Raw genomic sequence first — 19,587 nt, 5'->3', positions numbered from 1 at the left:
CTCTCAAACTTGCAGACCCTGCTGAAGTCTCTGTTTTGCTATTCTGGACCTGCTGTAAATCAATCACATCCCCTCAGATTCACATGTGGTCACCTGAGTCATCAGTACCTTAGAATTTGGTGTCATGAACTTTAAAGAGGTAATCATTAACCTTAATTATACTGGGCCTAATCTAATCTGACTGGTGTGCTTAGATGAAGAGACTAAGACACAAGGACAGAGACACAAGCATGAAATCAATAAAGTTAGAACACACCCCTTCACCATGCACAAAAATAAACTCAAAATGGCTTAAACACTTAACCATAAGACATGACACCATAAAACTCCCAGTAGAGATCACAGGCAAAACATTCTCTGACATAAATTATACCTATGTTTTCTTTGGTCAGTCTTCTAAGGCAATAAACATATAAGCAAAAATATACAAAAGGGGGCTTCGATGGTGGTTCAGTGGCAAAGAATCCACCTGCCAGTGCAGGAGACATGGGATTCTTCCCGGGCCCAGGAAGATCCCACAAGCACAAAACACCTCAGCCCATGCACCATAACCACTGAGCCCTGTGCTCTGGAGCCCAGGAACCTCAACTACTCGCCCACATACCATAGAGCTGGGCTCTGCAACGAGAGAAGCCATCACCATGAGAAGTCCATGCACCACAACTAGAGAGTAGCCCCTGCTCACTGCAAGTAGACAAAACCCCGACCGTGCGAGGACACAGTGAGGGGATGTGATCAGAAGCCAAGGAGACAGGTCTCAGGAGAAACCAAACCACCCATACCTTGAACCTGTAGCCTCAAGAACCGTGAGAAATTTAATTTCTATTCTTTGAGCACCCCCATCTGTGACAACTTGCTATAGACTGAATGTTTTCCTCCTCAGAAGTCATACATTGAGACCTAATCCCCACTGTGTTGGTATTAGGAGGTGAGGCCATGGGGAGGGACCAGATCATGAGGGTGGAGCCTCCATGCAAGGGATTAGTGTCCTTATAAAAGGGACCCACATGGCTCTCACCTCTGCCACCACATGAGGCCGCAGGAATCGGACCCTCACCAGACTGAATCTTTCAGCACTCTGACTAGGACTTTTCCAGCCTCCAGAACCTTGAGAGATAAACTTCTGTTATTTCTAAGCCACCCAGCTCTGGTGTCCTATGAGAGCAGCCTGGACAGGCACAGTCCTAGAAACACAGGACCTGACAGAGAGAATTCCCAAACAGCTCCTCTGTGCTGCACACCCCGCCTCTTCCAGGTGAAGATGTGCCTGCTATTCCCCTCACAGCCCTGCTTCCTCCTCCCTCCACACCTGAGCTTCTTCTCCTCTTCCTTCAGCAAAGGACTGGGTCCTCCTCTCAGCCTCCACATACCTGCCCCACCTTCAGGCCCCCATGACACTTCCTGCCCAGCTCCAGGCACAGGGACCTTTCCAACTTCAGTGAAAGCCTCCAGCTGACACTTCCACTTTACATTCTGCACTTAATATCCTGTATCAAAACCCTCTAAACCCTGACTAGGCTGAGCTTTTTCCAGGCATCTGTCTTAACAAGCTCCACATAGATACAGGTTCTTCAGAAGCAGGAATGAGAGCTGGGCGTCCCAGTCTCCCTTATTCTGCCCAGTGTGGGTCCTTCCCATTTCCTGGCTCACTGTCCTTCTTGTAAACTAAGAGGTTTATGAAATAACATCCGTAAGGGCATTTGATCTTAGTGCACACAGGAGGGTGTTTATAAATGCAGCTGGAAGGCTCATTGGCTTTAACAAAGTGAACAACAGCAAGTGACTTGACCATGGGGGAGATGTGAAGGCTGTTTTAGAAGAAAAACAAGTTTGCAAGGCTTTCAAAAAGGCCAATCTAGACTCCATAAGAGGCCTCAGTCAGTGTGTATTAGGGCACATTATACATAGAAAAGAATCAGAGTTGTTCTACTTTAGTCATTGTATAGCCAACCAGGAGCCACTGACAAGTTCAACATTTTAGAAACAGGAATGAGAGTCAAGACTTAAGCCAGATTATAGGTGACACTACATTGTAGGTCTAAGTATTAATTCTAATAAGCATCCATGAAATAACATGCAATGATCCAAATCATACTCAGATGTGGAATACATGATTCTCAAATTCTAGACTTTATTAAGTCTAGACTTAATAAAGACTTTATTTCCAAAGTGATAGAACAACAAGCATAAACCAACAGGGTCTTTCCATGGAAGCCCTATGTCAGTACTGAAAACTTCACTTCTAACGTGCCTTAAGCAAATAATGGAGGGAAAAAACTAGCAGCCAAGTACCGAGTCATAGAGTCTCTCTCTGATTTTAAAACCCCATATCGTCTTTCTTATTCCTGGCATCTGGATCCACCTGGAGTGTCTGGCAATCAACCGCAAGTAGCAGGAGGGAAGCTGCCATCTATCCCTGACTCTCTAAAGCACGGACCCCACTGCCCCCACACACTGGAAGCACCTGCTGTATTTTCCTGTCCTGACCTCTTCATGAGGCAAGATTTCTCTACGATGGATCTTCTGTGGAGGGAAGGGAGGTGAGGGAGGGACACCAGGGCAGAGGGAGCTGAGTCTCCTGGAGCATAAAGACCTTTCTGAGCTCTCTTCCATCATTTCTGAAGGGCACTTGGAAAGAAGAAACAATAGAAAACAGGAACAAACTCACTGTTCAAACAAGTGCCTGCTGACTCCTGCATCCACTGCGCTGAGTGGATCGTCCAGGAGGTAGATGTCTGCGTCCTGATACACGGCTCTAGAAAACACAGAGAGACGTCAGGAGACGACACTTCACACTCCCTGGGTCTCATCTCTGAATCATGATGTTGTCCAACAACTTCATGTTTCTTCTACAAACCCAGGGAAAGGGCCAAGACCCTGTTTCACACCAGCCCACCGGTGAGCAGGGTCTGCGTGCTCACGTCCAATAGGAGCCGCAAAGGAGGAGGGGCAGGACGGCAATTGAAACCCCATTTACCTGGCGAGGCTGACCCGGGCTTTCTGGCCTTCACTCAGCGGGGTTCCTCTGTCTCCTATCTCAGTTAGATCTCCTTCCTCCAAAAGCTGTAAATCCTATACAGATAGGAAAGGGGAAAAATAAAAAGATATAAATTGTGTTCTACTACCATCTTACAGTTTTAGCATTAGTTCCTCATACAAGTATTTGATTAACATGCATATATGCTCAGCTGCTAAGTCGTATTCAACTCTTTGTAACCCCGTGGACTAGGACTTGTCAGGCTCCTCTGTCCATGGGATTCTCCAGGCAACAGCACTGGAGTGGTTTGCTGTTTCCTCCTCCAGGAGATCTTCCTGACCCAGGGATTGAATCAGTGTCTCCTGCGTCTCCTGCACTGGCAGGTGGATTCTTTACCACCAAGTGACCTGGGAAGTGACAGCAGTGGGAATAAGTCAGAGTAACTAAACTGGGGCTGGTGCGCTGGGAAGGCCCAGGGGGATGGTATGGGGAGGGGGGAGGGCGGAGGGTTCAGGATGGGGAGCATGTGTATATCTGAAATTATTAAATTTAAAAAAAAAAATAAATAAAAAAAAAAAAAAGAAAATTAAAAGAAAAAAAAATCTCAGTGTTTATTTGTTTTCATTCTGTAGTTTGGGAAAGCATGTACGCATTTGACTATTTTAACGGTATTTACTTAGGACCTACTGTATGACAGGCATTGCTCTGGGCACAGTGAACTCAGTTGTGAAGAAACAAACCTCCTAGAGTTTCTTTCCATGATGGAAGATGGACGATATGGAAAATAACCTGAGCACAAGTACTGAGGACAGGAAGGAAAAGGAAGCCGGCTCAGGGGGACAGAGAGTGAAGGAGGGAAGTGAGTCCACACTGGGGTGTGAGGGCTCTGCTCAGAGCCCGGTAAGCAGATCTGGGGGAAGGGGCAGGGATCAGGCAGACCTGGAGAGGCTGCTCCACACAGAGGGATGGGCCAGTGCAGGGGCCACTGAGGAGATGCCCAAGGTGTTCAGGACAAGGAGGCAGGAGAGCAGAGCAGAGTAAGAATGAGGGCCGTGAGGGCAGAGACAGAGCAAGAGGAGCCTGGGGTCACTCCAGTAAGAAGAGGAGGGGGAGGGTGGACCTATTTGAGGTTTTAAGGAATTGCTCCTGTGCTTTACAGAAAAAGACAGTAAGTGGGGAAGGGTGAGGGTAGATACAAGTGAGGACGTTACTGGAATAATCGAGGTGAGAGACGACAGTGGTCAGGACCAGAGTGAGAGCAGTGGTAATGGAGAGATGGGGTCACACTCCAAGCACATGTTGAAGGCGGAGTCCAAAAGATCTGCTGACAGGATAGATGTGGGTTGTAAGAGAAGAGGAGACCATGGTATTTGGGGCGTAAGGAAGAGGAAGAACAGGGTCTCCATTTACTGAGCTGGAGAAGATGGTGGGTACAGGTTTAGGGGACTTCGCTTGTGGACAAGCTGAGATGACCTCTCGGTGGTGTCACATTGCAGCTGGCATGCAAGTGTGAAGGTCTGTGCTAGACACACAGGTGTGAGGCTGGCAAAGGCACAGGACTTCTTTTTATCAAGGAATGAGTGTCTCTTAAAAAGACATTTTGCTGATCTCTGCCTCAGCTTCCCACTTTCAGAGAAGGGATAACACCTGACCCAAGTCTTCACAGTGATACTTAAAGTGAGTGACAGACAAGGTCTGTACAAGAAATGGGAGCAGAAAGAGCAGGCTGGGCAGGAAAACCGAAAGGAAAGAAACAGTGTGCTTGAGGGACACCCAGCAGATCAGCTGGACTAAGTAGATACTTGTCTGTGAAAGCAGGAAAACTCAAAGCTAAGAAGGAAATAAAGCTGTAACTTGAGGATCTGGGAATCAATCAAAAGTTATATTTGAATATTATTTAAGAAGTAAATAGACAAAGACAAATCAGCCTATTTTCCCCAGGGTACCATGGGAAAAAAAAGAGAATAGATGACAAATACATTCCCAAAATGACACGATAGAAATCAGGCTTAAGAAGTTGTTCAGTCACTCAGTTGTGTCTGACTCTTTGTGATCCCATGGAACGCAGCACTCCAGCCTTCCTTGTCCTTTACCATCTCGTGGAGCGTGTTTAAACTCATGTCTACTGAGTCAGGGATGCCATCCAACCATCTCATCCTCTGTCATCCCCTCTCCTCCTGCCTTCAATCTTTTTCAGCATCAGGGTCTTTTCTAATGAGTCAGTTCTTCCCATCACATGGTCAAAGTATTGGAGCTTCAGTCTTTCCAATGAATATTTGGGGTTGATTTCCTTTACAATTGACATGTTTGATCTCTTTGAAGTCCAAGAGACTCTCAAGAGTCTTCTCCAACACCACAGTTCAAATACATCTATTCTTCTGCACTCAGTGTTCTTTATGATACAACTCTCACATCCATACATGACTACTGGAAAAACCATAGCCATGACTAGATGGAATTTTGTTGGCAAATTAATGCCTCTGCTTTTTAATATGCTGTCTAGGTTTGTCATGGCTTTTCTCCCAAGGAGCAAACGTTTTTAATTTCATGACTGCAGTCACCATCTGCAGTGATTTTGGAGCCCAAGAAAATAAAGTCTATCACTGTTTCCGTTGTTTCCCCATCTATTGCCATGAAGTGATGGAACTGGATGCCATGATCTTAGTTTTTTGAATGTTAAGTTTTAAACCAATTTTTTCACTCTACTCTTTCACATTCATCAAGAGGCTCTTTAGTTTCCCTTCACTTTCTGCTATATGGGTGGTGTTATCTGCATATCTGAGATTATTGATATTTCTCCCAGTAATCTTTATTCCATCTTGTTCTTCATCCAGACTGGCATTTCACATGGTATAATCTGCATATAAGTTAAATGAGCAGGGTGACAATATACAGCCTTTCACTCCTTTCCCAATTTGGAATCAGTCCGCTGTTCCATGTCCAGTTCTAATTGTTGCTTCTTGACCTCCATACAGGTTTCACAGGGAGCTGGTAAGGTGGTCTGGTATTCCCATCTCTTTTAGGAATTTTCCACCCTTTTTTGTGATCCATACAATGAAAGGCTTTATCATGTCAATGAAGCAAAAGTAGATGCTTTTCTGAAATTCTTGTGCTTTTTCTATGATTCAACAGATGTTGGGAATTTGATCCCTCGTTCTCTGCCTTAGAGTTAAGTTACATGGTATTTCATTAGAAGTCTGTGGTTGCCTGCAATTATCAATTGGCACATTCTGTCACAGACAGGGTTTTTTTGGAGTTTTTATCTACTAAACCCCCCATGCCTCAACCTAGGATGCACAGCAGTCCCTTTCTGCAGGTGAAGTCCTCACTTCTCTGTCTCTACTGCAGCAAATTTGGGGGAAAAGCAAGTAGCATACTGGTGCCACCATGACAAACAAGTCCTTTGACCTCCCTAAGTCTCATTTTCCTCTTCTATAGAATGTGCTGCAGAAACCAGAGTCACTGAACTCAAGGACGCTGTGAGAATCTAAAGAATTGTGTGAACACCTCCACAAATGAAAAATGGACATGAGTTGATTATAAGTTGCTGTCGGTGACTGATTCCTATTTTCTCACCAAGCCAACAGTGGGACCCTGTTTACAGTGTGAATCATAACCTACAAAGCACATGACCACCATGGAAGAAAGAGACTCCATCATAACCCTCCCTGACAACCATAAAGACACAGACACAGACAGGTTCCCCACTCACTCAAATCTTAATGGAGGTGCATCTGATGAAAGGCAGCAAGTGCTCTGCTGTGATAATTTATAATTACCTCCCATTCTTTCTTTCTTGAGCTCAGAAATTAATACCATCTCTTGCTTTGGGTTTTCATTGAAAAAATGAGCTATGTTATGTTCTCAGTCTCATGCCCACACATAGAATCACTTGGCCTCTCTTTCACTGTTGAGAGTCCTTGCAAACGGTTCCGCTTAGTTTTTATGCTTTGATTTTATGTTGGTCAAATGGTTTTCTTCTTAAAATAGCACCACATTTTAATACAGCAATCTTAACCACATTCTAGAAAAAGCATTCATGGTCTCTCTTTCCAGGACCTAAGAAATTATCTCTGAGTCTGGTAGTAATACTTTGACTGTGTTGTTGACTCTGAAAATTATATATGAACAAGCCACTAGGGGAAAAACATTTTGGAGGCTTTGAAGTAAAACCAAGTAGAGTTGATTTGTCAACCAACTTGTTCTGATTAGATTAAAGGGGAAAAGCCTGAGTTGAGCATATATTACAGTTTCTTCCACTGACAAGAAAGTGTTCTTATTCATATTTGTTACCTCAAAGTTAAGTAAGTAAGTGTTAGTTACTCAGTTGTTTTCCAATTCTGTGATCCCATGGACTATAGCCTATTAGGCTCCTCTGTCCATGGAATTCTCCAAGGCAAGAATACTGGAGTGGGTTGCCATTTTCTTCTCCAGGGGATCTTTCCAACCCAAGGAGTGAGCCCAGGTCTTCCTGTATTGCAGACAGATTCTGTACTGTCTGAGTGACCAGGGAAGCCCAAGAATTCAACCAATTCTCACTGAACAGCAGACACACAAACTAGAGGCAAACTAGGAGAAGACAATGCTGGTTTGATGCCATCCATCCAGAAGCACATCAAGGGCCCTTCAGCGATGGTGGAGACTTACAGTAGAAGCACCATGGAGCAGACTGCTGAAATGGTTAATGAGGGCCAGATGTGAGGCCCTGGCAGAGGACGGCTGGGTTCCAGAGTCAAACAGCAGGAGGCCCTGCTTCCTTCACAGCTTTTCTTTCATTTGGAATTGCTCTTTCTCTCACGGTCTATCAATATCCTGACCATTTTCTAGCCTCACCCAAAACACACTCTCCCATGAAACCATCCTGCACTCATCTCTCTTCCTGCTGGGTTCCCAAGGCTCTCATCTCTCATGAAGGACCATCTTATTCTGCTCCATTATTTGTACATGTGCACATGGCTTCTCTCAGCTCCTGCAGGGTAAGATCTGTGCATGAAGCTCTGTGCTGGACCCTGATGCTCATTATCTCTAATCCTCACAGCAAGATGCACAGTAAGTGCTGGCCCCATTTCACAGATGCGGAAACTGAGAGTGAGTGAGGTCACATCACTGCTCAGCTGTTAAACAGAAGAGCTGGAATCTGAACCAGCTCATGTCAGTTTAGAGCCTTCTTCTTTTTCACATCATGCTGCCCAGATGGTGACTGAAGGTATATGTGAAATGAAGACAACTCAATAAAGTAACTCAAGACTTGAAGGCCTCTATACCTAGACATATAAGTATCAACAAACTTATTATCTGATGATTGTCAAAGCAGTCTGAAAAGAAATGTCCAAGTAAGTGATCTATGTGGAAAAATATTAAACTAGAATTTATCAATTTGGTACCTCTAAATATATGTTCACTAAACATTTTCAAATGCCTTAAGGATAACATGTAACAAATGTTACATACTATATTGGGTAACAGGATATTGTTATTGTTGATTTACATAATGTACTATGTATAGAGCTCCTATAGAAATATCAACTTAAACAATGGAAGTTAAATACTCTTCCATAAGAAGTTAAATACTTCTTTCTTACATGTCACATTTTATAGATATAATTTTCCAGAATCTGGATGAGCTTATAATTGAGAATTAATTTATTTTAAAACTCATTTACAGAGTACTTGTTAGGTCCCTAGCAATCAGGTGCTTTAAAATGATAACCACATTTCATCCTCAAAATAACATCATGAGGTTGATAGTTTTACTATCTCCATTTTACAGATGAATAAACAGGCTTGTAAGGATCAAAAAAACCAAAACCAAACATCTGGTCAATAGAATGATTGGAACTCAATTCCTGAACCTTCTGACTCCTAGACCTTGGAGTTGATGTCATTAGCCTGAATCAACATCACAGTCTGATTACTTCATGTCTCCCTGTTTTGTTACAGAAAAATTTTCAGCTCAATGAACTTAAATAGCTACTTCAATAAGTTCTAGTATAATACATCTAGTTGCTACTAACATATGTTATACAAAAATGTTGCTTTTAGAAAGAGAGTGATGAAGATCCTACAGGCAGGCAGCAAAGGAGACACAGGTGTAAAGAACAGACTTTTGGATTCAGGTGAGAAGGTGATGGTGGGATAATTTGAGAGAATAGCATTGAAACATGTACAGTGCCATAAGTAAAATAGATGACCAGTGCAAGTTTCATGCATGAAGCAGGGCACCCAAAGCCAGTAATCTGGGGCAATCCAGTGGGATAGGGTGGGTAGAGAGGTGGGAGGGGGGTTCAGGATAGGGGGACACATGTATACCTATGGCCGATTCATGTTTATCTATGGCAAAAATCATCACAATATTATAATTATCCTCCAATTAGAATAAATATTTTTTAAAAAATAAATGTTGCATTTTTATGGCTTTTCCTCCAGGATGTGGGGGATGTAGGGGTAAGGAGAAATCTTTGTTATATTTATATGGATGGATAAATGGATAGAGAGGAAAAGGTTAGAATGATACCGATAGTAACCATTAACTGAAACTCTGGTTTGTTTACATTTCACAGGCATTTTCTGTAGTCTTTATAGTAACCCCAACCCTCCCCCATTTAATAAGAATGGAAATTGAGACAAATATCTGGAGTTACTACCCAGGACTGGTTCTCTCCAAAGTGAAAGTGAAAGTCACTCAGTCTTGTCCAACTCTTTTCGACCCCATTATAGTCCATGGAATTCTCCAGGCCAGAATACTGGAGTGGGTAGCCTTTCCCTTCTTAAGGGCATCTTCCCAAACCAGGGCTCAAACCTGGATCTCCCACGTTGCAGGTGGATTCTTTACCAGCTGAGCCACAAGGAAGCCCAAGAATACTGGAAAGGGTAGCCTATCCCTTCTCCAGCAGATCTTCCCGACCTAGGAATCGAACTGGGGTCTCCTGCATTGCAGGTGGATTCTTTACCAACTGAGCTATGAGGGAAGCCTGGCCAAGCCTTTTCTACCACACATGCTGTCTCTGTGTCTACAGGCCAGACTAAACTCCAGGACGCTACTATTTACTGTGATTGCCTTATGACCATCCTCTGATACCTGGAATCCAAAAGGAGACAAGCAGAGGCTCTCTTAACTTACTAGGTAGTTCTCAGGTATCATAAAGACCTTGCTGACCTCTTATTAACTGGAGTCACACACGACATTTCAGAGCAGCAACAAAACCTCCTGGAAACCCTCTGACCCAATGTTCTCACTTTGCTGCAGAAACGTCAGAGGTCCAGCCAGGTAACAGGACATGTCCAGAGTGACAGCAGGCAAGTGATGAAGCTGGGGCCAGAACTCTCCTCTCCGCTGCTTCTCCACTCTGGGCCTCCCTTCCTGCCAAGGATGGAATGAGCATGAGAGGCCCAAACTCCATGTCCCAACTATGCACAAGAACAGGAGAGCAGTCCATGTTTATAGAAACGTCACATCACATACAGAAGAATCACTGTGCAGCCCAGTCCTGCAGGTCCCCTTCCCACCAGAGTCTGTGCTGCACACTTGCCCCAGGGAGGGTAAAGCCCCAGAACACTGCCCGTGTTACTGGTCTAGTCACCCCACGAGGTTGTGGCAAAGCATCAGCTCCCTGGGATCTGAACTTGAGCTGCAAATGTAGAGATGAGGTGTCTCATTGCTCCAGGCCTCAGTTATACTAACTATAAAGTGAGGAAGGGAGTATCGAAGACACTCATAAAGAATGAATAACTCATAAATCTAAATTATCTGTGTGCATGTGCACGTGTGAAAGACAGAAAAAGGCTTTGCACATGGACTCTTAATAAATGGGAGCTACTGTTCTCACTGTTCTACATTTGCTGTCCCTTCTTTTCTTACATGGAATCTACACCATTTAATAAAAATCTAGCTCTTTCCTGCTAATTTGACATCATTTCTGCAAACATACAATCACCCATGAACAAGAACACAGAATAAAGAAACAAGCCCATTAAACAAGCAATTCTGTTCGTTCACATCATTGTAAAATGCTACTTACTTGATACAGGGCTTCCTAGCTGGCACTAGTGGTAAACAATCCACCTGGCAATGCTGGAGACATAAGAGACGAAGGTTTGTCCCCTAGGTCAGGAAGATCCCCAGCAGGAGTGCATGGCAACCCAACCCAGTATTCTTGCCTGGAGAATCCCATGGATAGATAAGCCTGCCAGGCTACAGTCCATAGGGCCGCAGAGTCGGACACAACTGAAGTGACTTAGCATGCACGCACTCACCTGATATAACCTATGATGTTCAAGTCATTTTTTGAGGAGAATTACCATTTCCTCACAAAGCAGGTTTGGAGTCTTCAACACCACACCTTTGAAGCTCTGTCCCTGTCTTCTCCTCACAGTACAAGAGAACAGTGGGATTCCAGACTGCACTGAACAGAACCCAGGGGTGGGGGTGGGGGGGAGCCCTTTAACACTATTATTCACTGAATTTTATAACCCAAGAGAGTAACACAGTATTTAATGTTATTTACTTTTTTCCCTTTCTTTTTGCCAAATTGTATTCTCCTATCAGTTTAGTTCTCATTATTTATTCACCAATCTTATTTAAATCCCAACGTACAGTTAAACCTTTCATCTCACCATTTCTGTGAAACACAATGCCATTTCTGAAAATAATCCCCCTCAGTGAAATGATGCAGTATTAAAAAGAAATGTTTAAGCATTCCTGTTTCCTTAAATGATAAATTACAAGTCAAAAATGAAGTGGAGAGAGACACTCACAGACTGAAAGGGAACAAGGAAGCATCAGCTAAGTACAGGGGCAGACCTTATGTGGGTTCAAACAGTGCTGAAGGAGATATCTCAGTGAGATAATCAAAAACATGCAAACACACACTAGCAGGTTGATGATACTCAGGTGAAATATATTTTTTCAGGTGAAATATAGTGATTTTTTTTTCCCCAAAGGCTTTACTATCTTTTACAGAAAACTAATGAAGTGTTTACAGATGAACTAATCTGAGGTCTAGGATCTGCTCCTCAATACTCTGGGTGGGGGTGGGGCTGGCAGAGGGCAGGGGTAGAGATGCAGCGAGACTGGCCACCAGCTGATTCTGGCTGAAGCTGGGGGTGGTACATGAAGGGTTCATTACACTGTGCTCTCTGTTTTTGTAAATTTTTATAGCTTTCCATTAAAAAAGTTAAAAGCTAATGAAACTTCACAGAATGAAACAATCCCCGCCCCACACCCGCCTCCCGGCAAAGGTATTCTGTAAGTGTCATTATCCCATAAACATTAAAAGGACAGCATATGTAAATATGCCTGCATAAAAACCCAGAAGAGCAACTTTAAAAATTAAGCAACATTAAAAAATCTTTCCATTTTGTTAAAAAGAACTTTTGACAAACCTTGTAGTTTAAAATCAACACTATCATTATTTGAAATTCAAGTAAACGCAACTCAAACGTCATTACTCACCTTTTTCAAATCACAAGCCTCTATTACTTTTTCATATCGTTCTTTGTCATATTTCTTCCCAAATAAAATGTTACTCTTCACAGTTCCTGGAAACAACCAGGGCTGCTGAGAGACATACGCGATCCTCCCGTGGATGCTGACCTTCCCTTGGCTCAGGGGCAGCTCCCCCAGCAGAGCATGTAACAGTGATGACTGAAACAGACGGCAACACACACATGTGAACAGGCAGCACTCAGGGCGGAACATGCCCCGCAGCACAGCCGACCCCACCCTGGTGCTTGATACAGGATAGAACCTTTTCCTTCAATAGGATAAAGTACGGCCCTCGCAGTTGATAAAAAAAAGAAAATAACACAAATGGTCAAGGAAAACAATGATTGATAAGGAATACATTAATAGTATAGTGAAGTCCCTTAGTCATGTCCAACTCTTTGTGACCCCATGGACCTTAGCCCACCAGACTACTCTGTCCATGGGATTTTCCAGGTTACAATACTGGAGTGGGCTGCCATTTCCTTCTCCAGCGGATCTTCCCAACCCAGGAGTCAAACCTGGGTCTCCCACACTGCAGGCAGACTTTACCATCTGAGCCACCAGGGAATATAGTACAACAACAGTATAAACAATCTACTCTGCCCAAGTATCCTTCAGATGAAGTTCTACTCAGGAAAGAGTAATTAAGAATGTTAACATCCTTCTCTAACAGAGCAGCCCAGCAGGATGTATATTTTCTATATCTGATGTTTAATTTAGTTGCTCCTGCATCTGGGTCTCTTTTACTTGACAAATACTTGTTCTTAAAAAGCTATGTGTGAAGAATATATCAAAAGATGATTAACTGAAAGAACTCTGAAGTGGGCTGTGTCTGCAGAGCAAAAGTCTATCATAGAGGAGATCATCACCCTTTTGTGTACACACTCCCACATTTTTAAAAATAATTTTATTTATCTTGAGCTTTTTTTTCATTTATTTTTTACAATATTGTGTTGGTTTCTGCTGTACCACAATTCTAATTTTATTTATTTTTGTTTGCATTGGGCCTTCATTGCAGTGCACGGGTTTTCTTATTAAGGAGCACAGGCTCTAGTGGGCAGGCTTCAGCAGCTGCAGCCCATGGGCTCAGCAGTTGCAGCTCCCAGGCTCCAGAGCACAGACCCAACAGTTGTGGTGCACCGGCTTAGTTGCTCCACATGTGGGATCTTCCCAGACCAGGGATCAAACCTGTGTCTCCTGCATTGGCAGGTGGACTCTTATACCACTGAGCCAGCAGGGAACCCCACATCCCACATGTAGATTTCTGTATTTTGTTGTTTGTTTTGCTGTTTGTTGTTGTTGTTTGTTGTGCATGTGCACATTTCCTTCAGATCTTCAACATCACAGAGACGTGGTATGTATCTACACCATCAGAGCGCTCACGACACTGGGCTGAAATAATATGTCTGCATGTCTGTCTCGCCCCAGAACCTGGTTGCCTCTGAAAGGCAGAGAGTTGGGGTCTTGCTCCGTCTGTATCTTTATCTCCAGCACGTGGCTGCACATTCGCTGCACGTGCACCGACAGGATCACATCAAGGCACAGGAGGAAATACTCAAAGTTTCTGGGAGGAGCTTTATGACCTCCAGACTTCCTGGAGGGGGCCACAAGATGAAAAGGAGTCCTCATTGTTTCTGTCCATTCTGAACATCTGTCACATAAACAGTTTCCTTCACTGAGATGTCCAAATTCCCCACAAGCAATTTGCAACTGGGCCATGTGAAGCACCAAGAAAAAAAAGACAATGTGTATTTATCCTGATTTATTTGCCACAGAACCTTCTTGTAAAATGAGTATTTCATGGAAACACTAGAGAAACACTGTTCTAGACACACTCAATTCAAACTGAGTCACACTTGGCTCTGGGCTCCACTCTGAGGATTGAACAGGGGCTGTGGAATTGCATCAAGCTGACAAAAGGCATCACAACTTACCTTTCCTGCACCCACAGGTCCAATCACAGCTAACAGTTCACCAGGTCTGACAGTAAATGAAAGGCCTTGTAGGGTTGGGGTCTCTGATGTCTACAAATTAAAGTTTATAAAAATGTACCCATTTTAATAAAGTAACACAAATTGTTTTACAAAGGGGAAAAGATAACAATAGTCGACATAACTGATATGCAAAATATAACCCACATTTTTCTCTTTCCTGTTTTAAAATATTGTGTTCTGGAGGTCTCTTCATTAAATCTTATCTCTTTGGGGATTTGAGGCAGCTTTAGCTAACTTTAGGAAGGTTCCTTCTTTGACTAGATTCCCATACAAACAGAGGAACGTTCCAACTACCACACAATTGTGCTCATTTCACGTGCTAGCAAAGTAATGTTCAAAATCCTTCAACCTAGGCTTCAGCAGTACATGAACAGAGAACTTCTAGATGTGTAAGCTGGGTTTAGAAAAGACAGAGGAACCAGAGATCAAAGTGCTGATATTTGTTGGATCTCAGAACTCCAGAGAAATATCTACTTCTGCTTCATTGACTACGCTAAAGCCTTTACCAGTGTGGATCACAACAAACTCTGGAAAATTTATAAAGAGATGGGAATACCAGATCATGTTACCTATCACCTGAAAAACCTGTATGCAGGTCAAGAGGAAACAGTTAGGACGAGACATGGAACAACAGACTGGTTCCAAATTGGGAAAGGAGTACGTCAGGGCTGTATATTGTCACCCTGCTAATTTAACTTTTATGCAGACTACATGATGCAAAATGCCAAGCCAGATGAAACACAAAATGGAATCTAGAATTCTGACAGAATATCAACAATCTCAAACATGCAGGTGATACCACTCTAATGACAGAAAGTGAAGAGGAACTAAAGAGCCTCTTGATGAAGGTGAAAGAGGAGAGTGAAAAAGCTGGCTTAAAATTCAACATTCTCAAATCTAAGATCATGGAATCTGGTTTCATCGCTTCATGGCAAATAGAAAGGGAGGAAGTGGAAACAGTGGCAGATTTTATTTTCTTGTGCTGCAAAATCACTTCAGACAGTGACTGCAGCCATGAAATTAAAAATGCTTGCTCCTTGGAAGAAAAGCTATGACAAACCTAAACTGTGTATTAAAAGGCAGAGACATTACTTTGCCAACAAAGGTCCATATAGTTAAAGCTATGGTTGTTCCAGTAGTCATGTATGGATGTGAGAATTGGACCATAAAGAAGGCTGAGTGCAGAAGAATTGATCTTTTTAAACTGTGGTGTTGGAGAAGACTCTTGAGAGTTCCCTTGGACAGCAAGAAGATCAAACCAGTCAATCCTAAAGGAAAGCAATCTTGAATATTAATTGGAAGGACTGATGCTTAAGCTGAAGCTCCAATACTTTGGCCACCTGATGCAAAGAGCTGACTCATTGGAAAAGACCCTGATGCTGGGGAAGATTGAAAGTAGGAGGATAATGGGATGACAGAGGATGAGATGGTTGGATGGCATCACTGACTTGATGGACCTGAGAACAAGCTCCAGGAGAATGGTGAAGGACAGGGAAGTCTGGCATGCTGCAGTTCTCTTAGTTGCAAAGAGCTGGACACTACTGAGCTACTGAACAACAACAACAACAACAGAAATACTGAAGTGGGTATCCATTCCCATGGACAGAGGCACCTGGTGGGCTATACTCCATGGGGTCACAAGGACTAAGACACAGCTGAAGCGACTGACACTTCACACTTCAGCCTAGAATATTAGATCTGGGTTTTCTGGCTCAGCTAGTAAAGAATCTGCCTGCAATGTGGGAGACCTAGGTTCAATCCATGGGTTGGGAAGATCCCTGGAGAAGGGAAAGGCTACCGACTCCAGTACTCTGCCCTAGAGATTCTCATGAACCGTATAGTCCATGGGGTCACAAAGAGTCAGACATGACTGAGCAACTTTCACTTTTCAAGAAAAGATGTATTTACGTTCTATATCTTTTGTTTAAGGTGATCCTATTGTATAGCACAGGGAATTCTATTTAATACTCTGTAATAAAACATAATGAAAAATAAACTAAAAATTAAAAGAATTTACATACTTTAAGCTCAACACATGCTAATACATTGAAAGCTTTCTTGAAAATGAGAAAAAAAGCAACATGTCCAATGCCGCAGGCTGATTTTACATTTAATCTCCATTCATTGTAAACCTTATTCCTGATTCTGAGAATTTTTATAACATATTCTCAGTAAATGAGAAAGTCATATTTTACAGTATGTGTAAAATCTCAAAATTCTCCAATAAATCTATATCACAGTTGTCTTTTAGCAGTCACGATTTTGGAATGAAAGGATTCTTACCTTTTCCCAAAAAGCAGTAAATGTCTGCACATCCACAATCGTTCTATCGTCTGATGGCAGCTGAGGGTAGCACTGTGACATCTCATCAAGTAACAGAAAGTTCTACAGAAAAAGGCAAAACATATATTGTTTATACTGCAAGAACAAAGCACAAACAAAACAACTGCTTCTCTGAAATTTGCAATAAAAATTTTATACAGCCTATCATTTTATAGCTGTATTTTATTAGGTCTTGGTTCACCTGAGAAATAGTAAATAGTATATGGTATGTAATACATTATTATTATAGTATGTATACATCTAAGTATATAATACAGTATAGCATATATATAAAATATAGCATATATATAGTATATGTGTATGTGTGTGTGAGAGAGTGTGAATATATAAAACAGATAATAAAGAATTCCTGGCCATGAGGCTATCTTTGCTACTTTCTCAACAAGTGTACTGGTTCCTTTCTAAGAAGAAAATATGGCTTCAAACTCCAATGCATTTAGAACCTGGACATTTCTATTGTTTTACTTCTGTGTTACCAACAATGAACAGGTGAGCTAGTAGGAAATTATTTCATAAATATTAACTGAATCCCACCAGGTGCCAAGCACCATGCAACACTGTTAGGAACACAGAGAGGAAGGCCCTTCCCAGGCCGTCAGGAATCAGGTGGCACAGGACAGGCTGGGAACACAAGACCAATGACAGAGACTCTGAGTGCAAACCCTGTACTCAACGCTTTTCTCCTCATGTGTGTCAAATCCATATCACTGCTTGTCATCATTCCAAAAAGAAAACACTCTTAAGTTTCTATGCCTTAAAAAATATTTTACAAGCATCTTTTCAAAAATGCTATCTCTTGTCCTTACTTGGTGCCCCCCTCCTCTGCAGCAGGAATGGCCGCACCTACCACTTGTTATCTTCTACACCACTTGGCAGTCAATCGATGCAAAGTAGCTGAATAAGACAAGGTTTTATAAATTGCTACAAAGCTGACAAACACATCCCTCTTGCCTTGCAAATGCTAGACATAATTCAATGAGAAAAGCTAGAGGGGTAGAGATACTGAACACACAACTTAGACCATTCCCACTCCCCAAGGTCCCGGAACGGTGAACATGGGGCAGAGATGGCTGGCTGTCCTCGAAATCTGCTCTCATTCTTCTGAGGTAACAGACCCTGGATTTTAGCTGCACTTGGCAGCCTGGAAGGAGGTCCTCTGCTTCTAGACTCCCGAGCAGATAGGAGCAGCCATGCGACCAAATCCAGGTCAGTGGAGAGTGACAGCAACCAGGACCTTCCTCCACTCCAAGGCCTGGGCCTTGGGGGCTGCCAGCTGGGTCGAGGTCACATGTGATGGGATAACAGAAGAGAAAGAGTCTGGGTCTCTAACACCATGGAGATGGACTGGTTGGATCTCCTTGCAGTCCAAGGGACTCTCAAGAGTCTTCTCCAACACCACAGTTCAAAAGCATCAATTCTTCAGCGCTCAGCTTTCTTCATAGTGCAACTCTCACATTCATACATAACTATTGGAAAAACCATAGCTTTGACTAGACAGACCTTTGCTGGTAAAGTAATGTCTCTGCTTTTTAATGGTTGCTGTAAATGTAATCAATTAAAGTGAGATCACAGTGGAGTAGTGTGGGCCCTGAATCCAGTAAGACTGGAGTCCTCATGAGAAATGCAGAGACAGCTTTACACATAGAAAACAGCTTACCTGATGGAGAGAAAGGCTGGAGTGATGGCTGTTACAAGCCAAGGAATGCCAAGTTTGGCCTGCAACCACTCAAACCTAACAGAGGCAATAAAGGGTGCTCCCTTATTGGATTCAGAGGGATCCTGACCCTGCTGACACCTTGATTTTAGACTTCTGTCCTTCAGGACTGTGACACAATACATTTCTGTGGTTTTAGGCCACGTGGTTTGTGGTACTTCATATCAGCAGCCCCAGGAAACCCATACAGAGCCTCACAAGGATTCTTGCATGAGAGAAAAACAAATGACCCCTGTAAGCAGCTTTACCATGGGTAACTCTGGGACCCACAGGCAAACCAAATTCTAACCCATATGGGGAAAAACTGAAACAAGCATGTGAGGATGTTTGAGAAAGAAAACAACACATAAACAATAATCTACTACCTTAAACATCTTGACACCCCATCTCTCATGCCTCAGAGTCATAAATGTGATTGCCACCTTCTACTTAAAATGAATAACTGGTCAAAGGCAGTTTAGTTCAGTTGCTCAGTCATGTCCGACTCTTTGTGACCCCATGAACCGCAGCATGCCAGGCCTTCCTCTCTGTCACCGACTCGCAGAGTCCACCCAAACCCATGTCCATTGTGTCAGTGATGCCATCCAACCATCTCATCCTCTGTCATCCCCTTCTCCTCCTACCCTCAATCATTCCCAGCATTAGGGTCTTTTCAAATGAGTCAGAGCTCTGCATCAGGTGGCCAAAGTATTGGAGTTTCAGCTTCAACATCGAACTGGTCAAAAGTGAATGTGAAAAACGTTCTGCAGGAAAAGAAAGATGTGATCCTTGCATTTCTTTCAAAGCCCAGCTGGTGGGAGATATGATTCTTTCACGCCCTCCTCCTCTCATCCAGGCTCACTGAGAACCTAGCACCGGGCATGGTGACTCCTACCCTCCCCGAGCCTGAGTCCAGAAGGAGGCAGGATGGACAGATGGTGGTCTGAGGACACGTTGGCAGGCTTTCAACCACCACAGCCTGAGTTCTCTCTCCACACCATCTCCCACACTGTCAGCCAGGTACCAGCTCTCATCTGTTCTGAAACAGTTCATATCTCTCCCAATTCTCTTTTCCCCTTGAAACAACATAGTTTAG

At 43.1% G+C, this 19,587-nt stretch overlaps 1 protein-coding gene across 1 annotated transcript in view; it reads right to left on the bottom strand.

Annotated features, from left to right (window-relative positions):
• The window catches only part of LOC147361904 (ATP-binding cassette sub-family C member 4-like), a 112,221-nt gene that overhangs the window by 55,365 nt on the left and 37,269 nt on the right, over nucleotides 1-19,587 (bottom strand). Inside the window, exons 9-13 of the mRNA XM_086330239.1 lie at nucleotides 16,739-16,840; nucleotides 14,396-14,485; nucleotides 12,429-12,620; nucleotides 2,978-3,072; nucleotides 2,669-2,755 (exon numbers count right to left, since the gene is read on the bottom strand). Of these exons, the coding sequence (XP_086186365.1) occupies nucleotides 2,669-2,755; nucleotides 2,978-3,072; nucleotides 12,429-12,620; nucleotides 14,396-14,485; nucleotides 16,739-16,840 (566 nt within the window). The remainder of the gene's footprint in view (nucleotides 1-2,668; nucleotides 2,756-2,977; nucleotides 3,073-12,428; nucleotides 12,621-14,395; nucleotides 14,486-16,738; nucleotides 16,841-19,587) is intronic.

This window comes from Bos grunniens, chromosome 12 (genome assembly GCF_055505025.1).
Source record: "Bos grunniens cultivar Pamir isolate PY7600 chromosome 12, Bosgru_T2T1.0, whole genome shotgun sequence".
Taxonomy (NCBI): Eukaryota; Metazoa; Chordata; class Mammalia; order Artiodactyla; family Bovidae; genus Bos; species Bos grunniens.
The sequence above is the reverse complement of the archived record's forward strand: the minus strand, read 5'-3'. Positions and strand labels throughout refer to the sequence as shown.